Here is an 8,670-nt window from a genome sequence, read left to right as displayed (position 1 = left end):
CCTGCTGGCCGTGCTCTGTATGTTGTAAGATAAAACCTCAGCAGGATACTTTGGGACTTTACTTCTGCTCCTACGCAGGTGATGGTTAGTATGCATGCCCATCTGTCTGAACATCATCAAGAAAAAGACATCAAACTCAGTGGGGGTTGCTGTAGCTTCCAGTGAGGAGCCAACGTGAAAATGCCACAGTTGGATACCACCCTTTTCCACTTGGCATTGGCTTTGATGCTTTTTATGGCAGCAACATACACTGGTCCAGGTTCATCTTTTCCAAAGTATCTATTTCAGACTGCAGTCACCCTGAATGCAGGAAAAGGATTGATCTAAAATAAGCTCAGTGATTCACACCCAGCTTTGATAATACACTTTCATCCAGAACACCTCAGACACTTCAAAAACATTTCATCGCCTCCTTTCCCATTTCAGCACTACCCCATTTCAACCATTCTCCTTTGTATTACACGCTGCCTGATGGCTGACCGCTGAAATTTGGAAGGAAACCATAAATTGCTCCAGGGGGAACTGCAGTCTTTTAGAACAAGAACTCAAATGAAGGGCCCTGGTCACGTACTGAAGCCTCCCACAAGTCTTGCAGAATTTGAAAGGACAGTTTCTTTCATTCTACCTGTTTTCTGTGGGAGTGATATTGGCCCAAGCAAGGCTGACCCCTAATGCAACACCATTGGATGCCACAAGGAGAGAACAAAACAATTTTTGTCCCAGTCCCACCATTCAGTCACATCTGCGTCTTAGTGACAGATACACAAGAGAGAGATTTCTTGAACATGGAATACCAAGCAGTTTTTAGGGGTAAGTCAAATCAGTATGAACTGCTTGTCTATCTCCATACTGATGGTTCAAAGCTATGGCTAGCTTATGCCATTTCTTCTTAAAGCAGAAGGTGAAGGCAAGCCTTTATTTCAGATGCCCTAGCTCTGTTTCATCTGGAGTCAGACGACATCCTCCCTCCTCAGACACTCATTGCAGAGGGTCATTTAAGGGCTTGTCTACATTAGCAGTTCTCAAGCTGGGGTCTGCAGCCCCCGGGGGGTCGGCAAGCCCTTTCAACGGGTCCGCAGGGCCCTGTGGTTGAAGGCCTGAACCCTGGCGCCCCCCCGCGAGGCTGAAGCCGGGAGGTGCGGGGCTGAATCCCGGAGCCCCGAGCCTGGTGCTCTCTGTGGGGCAGAAGCCCTGAGCCCATGGGCAGAGTTGGGGACATGGAGTGCATTGCCCGCCCCACAAACTGCAGCGGGAAGCAGGAGCCAGGCAGTGCAGGGCAGCTGCTGCTCTGGCTGGTGCCATGGAGCAGGCAGTGGCAGCGTTCCCTCCTCTCCTGCTGGTGCCCCGAGTTGAAGCTGCTCCTCAGCTCCCAGCCCCCTGTGCTCCCACAGAGGCAGCAGGTAAGAGCCCCCTGTTGGGAGACCTGGCTCCGTGGCTGGCAGACCTCTCTGGGAGCAGGGACCACAGGGGAGTCCTCCCAGTACACTGCCCCTAATACCCCTCTCCATACACCCTCTCTGCACCCTTAGCTAGCCCCTTCCCGCACACAGCCCTTTATCCTCCTCCCTGCACCCTGAGCTACCCCCCTGCCTGCACACAGCCCCGCTTCACCCCTCCCTGCACCCTGAGCTACTCCCTCCCTGCACACAGCCCCAGCTACTCCCCTTCCTGCACTGAGCTAACCCTCTGTCTGCACATAGCCCCAGCTTCACCCCTCCCGGCACCCTGAGCTACTCCCCCCGCCTGCACATGGCCCCAGCTACCCCCTCCCTGCACCCACAACCACCCCACGTGCACACAGCCCCAGGTACCCCCTCCCTGCACACTAAGCTGTTTACAAACTTTTTGAGCTAAGCTACCCACCTTTGAGTTGTAATTTTTGGTTGCGTCCCCCCCGCCCAACCCAGACAGGCTGGGTGGCCTGCTGAGGTGAGTCAGGAGTGGAGGTGGCGCTCCCTCCCCCGGACCCTGCCATGCGGAGGTGGCTTGAGCCCTGCTAGCCCCTGCCCCCCAAAAATAGAAGTCAAACTATGCCTATACCCAAGGCCCCGGCCCCAAGGCCCCCCGGGCCGTGGAGTTTTTATAGCATGTAGAGGGGGGCCTCAGAGAGAAAAAGGTTGAGAACGCCTGGTCTACATCTGTGGTCTGCAGCCGATGTCTAAGGGGTCCACAAAAGGTTGGCGTTACCATAGAACCGTAGTTTTCAACCTTAGACTATGTCTAAGGTTTCCAAAGGGAAACCTTTGACACCTCCATTTGAAATTTTTTAGGGGTCCGCAAATGAAAAAAAAAAGTTGAAAAACACTGGTCTACATGAATTAGACCATGGTGAGCTGGGGTGTGAATCAACCCCGCAGTAGCCTGCCATGGTCCAACTGTCTGTACATGTTGGCACACTCTGCTGATCAGAGCATAGGAACGGCCATACTGGGTCAGACCAATGGTCCATCTAGTCCAGTATCCTGTCTTCCAACACTGGATGGTGTCAGATGCTTCAGAGGGAACATACAGAACAGTGCAATTTATCCACAGATCCATCCCGTTGCCCAGTCCCAGCTTCTGGCAGTCAGAGCCTGGGGTTGCATCCCTGCCCATTTTGGCTAATAACCATTGATGGACCTATCCTCCATGAACTGATCTAAATCTTTTTTTAAACCTCATTATACTTCTGACCTTCACAACATCCCCTGCCAACAAATTCCACAGGTTGATGGTGCGTTGTGTGAAGAACTTTCTGAAAGGCAGCAAGTCAATGTAAGCAATGCAGTATCTTCACTGACACTGCGTTGACCTAGCTACATCGATTTAAGTGCTACACCTCTCATGCAGGTGAAATTAAGTTGGTGTAGTGGGCGAGTTACATCATTGGGAGCTACATTTTAGTGTATACGCTTTGAGTTAGCTTGACATAAGAGAGTTTATGTTGACCTAACTCTGTAGTGTAGACCAGGCCTTTGTTTCCTATCATAGCTGGTTATTGATCCATGAGAGGACCTTCCCTCTTATCCCATTAGTGCCTACTTTGTTTAAGAGCCTTTGGTGAGGGACCATGTCACTGCATCTTAAGTTTATTCGAGGGTTTTGATCTAGTCCTCTTTGAAATAGGACTGCCTCCAACCATTAGTGCTGGTCAGCGAGGTGCATACTGATGGCAGGCTAGAATATGGTAGCTTCACACCACAGCTCGCTCTGGTCTAATAGTTTGTGTCAACAAACCCTGAGCACTCCTGCCAGGGCCTCTTTTATCCTTGCTTCTTTGAACAGTGTGGAGCTCAGAGAACACAGGGCTACTACTTTCCTTCAACACTGGCAGTGAAGTCTTGATTTTTAGAGGCCAGTATGGACGAGTGCAGCTGGTACACGTAGGTGCAGGCGGGCGTGTGTGTCTGTCTCTTTCTCATAGGAAGAAAAAGAGGACTGCACATCAACACCTCAGAGATGAAGAATGATGTATGCAAGGAGCTGGGTCTACTCCTCCTCTATGGAATAGGCCAAGGGAGGGAACAGAAGAATTCTGGCAGGAAGAACTAGCTCTTTATTCAGCTGTGAGGGGACAGATTCTATGCTGCACATTCTGGGAGGCACCATACAGAGGGTTCAGCTCAAAGGGCGGGGCAAAGGCTTTACCCAGGCGCATATGGGCTGTTCTCATGCTTCTCCTCCCAACCTTAGCACCTGCCAACACTGAAGGCAGTGAGGGAGCGGTGGAGGGCCCGGCACAGTGGTGTTAGGTGAGTATATACTACCTTGTACAACGTACTAAGAGCTGAATTGGCGTGTGTTTTTCGCAGAGTTCTGTTCACTCAGGCTAAGTTACTTCCCACACTAACCTGCAAAGTACAACTCAGTATCTGGCATAAAAAGATAGGAAACTTGCCAAAAATCAAGATTGATTTGTTCTACATCTTAATATGAACTAGGGAGGTACCTTCATGGACCAATAGCTGGAATGCTAATACCCAAAACACAGATAACATGTTATTCTGTACCTTTACCTTCCTTAAGTGACTGGGATGAACTGATGGGTTGGATTTTAGTGACGTGGAGTTTTGTAACTTGTAAAATCATCCTGTCAATGCTCTAAGCTGAAACATGTAACTTTGGGAGCATACCCTCTATGGAAGGTGAAGGGAAGAACGTTGCATGAGATGGCTTCCCGCAGACTGGTATCGTATTGAACCTTTGTCCTGGACTGCATTATTGGTTTTTAGCCATAACGCTGACTGATATTGGTTATTTGGTCTCTTGAATTGATTTCATATCAAACCAAAGCGTGGTCAAGCAATTGACTATACACTTAATCAACAGTGGCCTTGTGCTGTTCCTGTGTCAGGGGAATTGTCCCCTGGCCCCTTGTAGCACTTTTACATCCCCTCTGTACCACTGGAGCAGCACATAGCTGGGGGCTGCACATGGAGTCCCGTGATATGGTCACCTCCTCCCCAGACCTCCCCTAAGAACACAGAGATGAGGGTCAACAGCTGTGGAGTAGCAATGGTTGAGGTCCAGCAGGACTAAGTGCAGTTTGATTCTGTGCAACAAATTTTTCCAAAGTGGGTGAAGGCAAAGTGCAAATATAAGACCCAATCAATACTGAAAGGCAGAACAGCATAGCATAGATCTTCCCCTGTTCCCACTGCAATCAACAATAGAACACCCTTCTGCTTCAATGGAAACAGGATAAAACTCTACAGGTAGCTTTGTTTGTGTATGTAAGACAGACAAATATCAGACACAGGGTCAAATCCTGCTCATTTGATCACAGGAGCAGTCCCACTGAAGCAAAACAGGATTTAGCCTATGCCACATAGTCTGATTTATAAAGGCACTGAACTGGGCTTCTGGGGATCTGGGTATTATTCCTGGCTTTGTCATGGACAGATTTTTGGCAAGTTGTTTCTCCTGCCTGTTCCTGTTTCCCCTCCCACTCTTCATCTGTCACATCTATTTAGATTGCAGGCTCATCAGGGCAAGGATCATTTCGTACTCTGGGTACATACAGTGCCTTACACAACAGGGCCAGTAACAGATTGGGTGCTACTGTAATAACATGGATAATGAGAAATCCAGAGTATTCAAAAACAAACAAACACTTTAATCAGGGCGAGGCACCTCTTATGGTGATATTCTTACAAAATATTAAATAACGTGAAGGTCTTTCTCCCACTTCAACTCTATACAAAAAAATTACAATATTATTTACAAACACTGGTCTCCGAATCACTTTACAATGCTACTCACAGACTGCGCATGGCAAGAGAGTGCATGAACGGCACAGAGAACCCCTCTTTCCAAGTCGCCTGCGTGTTCAGTACAAGCATTTTAAAAATAAAATGGTACTCAATGCAGCAGCAGCAACTGCCTCCAGAAGCAGGAAAACACCGTTTTGGAAAGACTAGTCCACTGGTTTTAGTTTTGTAGATTGAAAATAAATACTTCCTGTAGTGAAAAAAAAAAAATTCTCTTAACGTGTTTGCCTGCTCCCCCGACCAGCTGAAAATACCTGTGTGTAGAGTCTGCTTTTATACTTCTCCACCGCACAATAGCCAGTCCCGTTTGGTTGCCTGGTGGAGCATAGATGTGTCAGTTCTTAGCCATTCACTTCAGCTGATGAGAGGGAGACTTCAGTATTGTGTCTGGAATCATGACAGTGTTATAGGAAATGAAATTATAGCTGTTCTGAAGACATATCTGAGGTCTCTCTCCTCACCCCCATTTTATTGTTACATTAGGACCGTCCCCATTTCCTTGTCAAGTATAAAGGATTTTCACCAGCATGTGCATTCCCTAAGAGCTCCTTAAAAAAGACACCCAGGAGTGAGCATCCAGGACTTGCATTGTAATCAGGTTTAAAAAAATAAAAATAAATCCGTCTTTAAAACCCACTCAGAATGTCTCTCAGCTAAGAAGCGAGCTCCTAACCGGTGACACTATCTCACTCCACCTTGATTCAGCAAAGTTAACAAGTGAAGCCAAAAGTTTAAATAAAACAAACAAAAACCTCAAGGCAGCAGCTCCTTACAAAGGTAAGTTCATAACATTTTTAAAATGTTTTCATTCAAAACAAAATCAGTCCTGTAACTATGGAAGTCATAATCCCAATGTTCTGTTTAATCTCTGTAGCCCTTCATGATTAAAAAGGGCAGAGTATTAAAGCAAGAAGCTATATTTAATTAATAAAGTATGTGTAAAGAAGGAGGGAGAAGCAAAAGTTGGTTGAGTGATGGGGAGCACTGCAATGAAGATGTAGATGGTAGTTCTTAGAGCAGCTTCCCTCATAGTTAGTTTTTCTTCCTTTAGTGGCAGAAAGTGAAGTTCCCCATCCCCCCCTCCCCTCAAAAAAACCACATTGAACCAAAGAACCCCTTCCCCATAAAAAAACAAAACAAAACACATGGTTATTCTGCAAAGCAGATCAGATACAGATCAGCCAGTCTTGGTTGAAAGTGGAAAGGTTTACAAGATTAGCAATGGAAAACAGAGCCAGTTACTGCCCTTGTCCCAGCCAATCAGTGCTGTACATTCTGAAGTGTTCTTAAAAAGCACCCATAAGTAAGCCCACGCAAGCTGCTCTGGAAGCAATGAGGCAGCTAACGTGAGTGGGCTTAGTCTGTCTCTTGTAAAGCTTCCAGCTCCACAGAAAATGCACTTTCAAAATCCCCCATAGAATATTAAACTAAAAAGGAATATTAAAAAAATTAAGAAGCTGTGTGTGTTGGCGGACAGGGGGAGATGTATAAGGACCAAATTCAGGACCAGTTTAGATCCTGTGCAAGATCAAACCATTGCCAAGGGGATTGCATAGAGTGCAGGAAATCACAAAATTTGACTAAGAGACAGATCCTGCTCCACGGAAAGCCATGACTCCCTTGGCAGCAGAATCAAGCCCCACACGTCCAATTGCACCTCAGTTTCAAGGATGTTGTATCTCCAGCAGTCACCAGCTAGACCCAGAGGGGATTGCTCATAGGGTGCATTTTTAACAGAAACCCACACAAACTGTCAGTCAAGGGAGCATAAGAGCAGAAATACATTCCATCTGAAAACCGAGGGATGAGCATGGCTGGGAGGTTGTGTAAAGAGAGATGAAAAGAAAAGGTGCCTAGTGGAAAAACAGAGGGACACCACTTCCCTGCTCCTATTCCTGAGCTACATGTGCTTGGTGTGGTGCCCTCTATAGGCTGCTGGGGTTGTGCACGTGGAGGGCCTGTCCCCTTTGAACACTGAAGGTGGCCTCCATGGGAGAGCCCAGCCTCCAGGAAGGAGACAGCTCTCCCCAGTGGGGGATATCTGTGCCAGTAAGGAACAATGGGAGGTTATGGACATGGGGAGAATGGTCAGCCTGAGGGAAATATTGCTTTGAATAGATGCAATTTTCCTCTCCCACTGAACCAAGCCCAGTGACCTTCCATGTGAAATTTATCTTCTGGACTTCCCACTACAGGCACAAGGCACAGCAGTGCTTTGGTGTCCATTCAGAAGGTGCAGAGTGAGTGGCGGAGGAGGAAGGAATTAACTCATTTAGTTATGTGGCATTTCTCTCCATCGACACCTGGGTGCATTTAGTCCATTGATAGAGATGGGACCATGGTGCGGAAGACAATAAACAAGCCCTAGAGCTTTTTACTCTTACTGAGTTGGAGCCACTAGTGCTGCGAGCCACCAGCAATGGCCAAGGTTCACTTTCATTCATCCACTTTCAGCCAGCCTTTCTTGTAGTCCTGCAGGATCTCCAGGTAGTACTGCCACTCGGGCTCGCTGTCATACTTCACCTCATACACGGTCTTGAGGGGGTCCTTGTGACGCTTGTGGATCCTCAGCACCACTCCCTGGTACCAGGCCTCTGTCTTGTCATTCTCCTCATACAGATGTCTGATCCGCTTGCCCACCAGTTCCGGGTACCTGGATGGGGAGGTCGGACTCTCTGCATCGTGCCTGAAGGTCTTGGTGAGGAGGGAGCAGCCTCGCCTTGAAGCTGGACCCCTCCCCCTCATCCCCCTAGTGTCATGGTGAGGAGTCCTCTGTGCTCCCTGAAGGACCCTCTGGAATTTGATCCGGACCATTGAGTTCCGGAGGTGCAGAACCCTTGAGGTACTCCTGGTCTTCCTGGATGACTTACTGGTCAGCTTCAGCTGAAGGGTCCTACAAGGCTTGTGGGTTTGGAGAAGTTGCCTCTTGGCACCAGAGGGCAGTGGGAGTCCATTTGGTTTTGAATCCAGGGAGCTGGGAACAACTTGGGAAGATGATCTCTCATCCTTGAGCAAACTATCCCCTCCATCAGGAGGGGAGCAGTTTCCCTGAGGCTTCTCGTCAAGCGGCTGGGTTTTCTCTGGTCCCAGTGCAGCAGCCACCTCCTGGAAAGAAGACGCCTGCTTAGACGAGATCAGAAACTTTCCTTTGCTGTGCTTTCCCTTGAACAAGTTGGCCAATGTTCCAGCTCTTGCACCCATCAGGCCTCCAGTTGCTTTCTTCTTCACATAATCCACTGCTACTGCTTTGCCTTCATCTGTCAGAGTCCCTGCACCAGGTTCACCTAGGTGAGGAAGAGAGAACACAGTCAGTTAAGTTAGCGCCTTCACCTGCTTAAAATAAAGCCCTCATTGCACTGTGTGGACCGACATCTGTAAGAACTGAAGCCATAGGCACACCATATAATTTCAACCCTAGTCA

The 8,670-nt window shown here is 48.1% G+C and overlaps 1 protein-coding gene across 5 annotated transcripts in view; it reads right to left on the bottom strand.

Annotated features, from left to right (window-relative positions):
• Positions 1-5,074: 5,074 nt before the first annotated feature.
• LOC311527082 (uncharacterized protein C15orf39 homolog) overlaps positions 5,075-8,670 on the bottom strand; it is a 33,265-nt gene continuing 29,669 nt past the window's right edge. For 3 of the 5 annotated variants that reach the window (XM_084640704.1, XM_084640705.1, XM_084640706.1), the window contains exon 3: positions 5,075-8,533. In XM_084640704.1, coding sequence (XP_084496830.1) covers positions 7,686-8,533 — 848 coding nt within the window. In that variant the 3' untranslated portion in view covers positions 5,075-7,685. The remainder of the gene's footprint in view (positions 8,534-8,670) is intronic. The other 2 variants (XM_084640707.1, XR_014713236.1) reach the window with 2 other exon arrangements.

Source organism: Lepidochelys olivacea (assembly GCF_965140295.1).
Source record: "Lepidochelys olivacea isolate rLepOli2 genome assembly, chromosome: 10".
In the NCBI taxonomy this organism is placed as follows: domain Eukaryota; kingdom Metazoa; phylum Chordata; order Testudines; family Cheloniidae; genus Lepidochelys; species Lepidochelys olivacea.
Note: the sequence above shows the minus strand (reverse complement) of the source record. Positions and strands in the feature narration are given on the sequence as shown.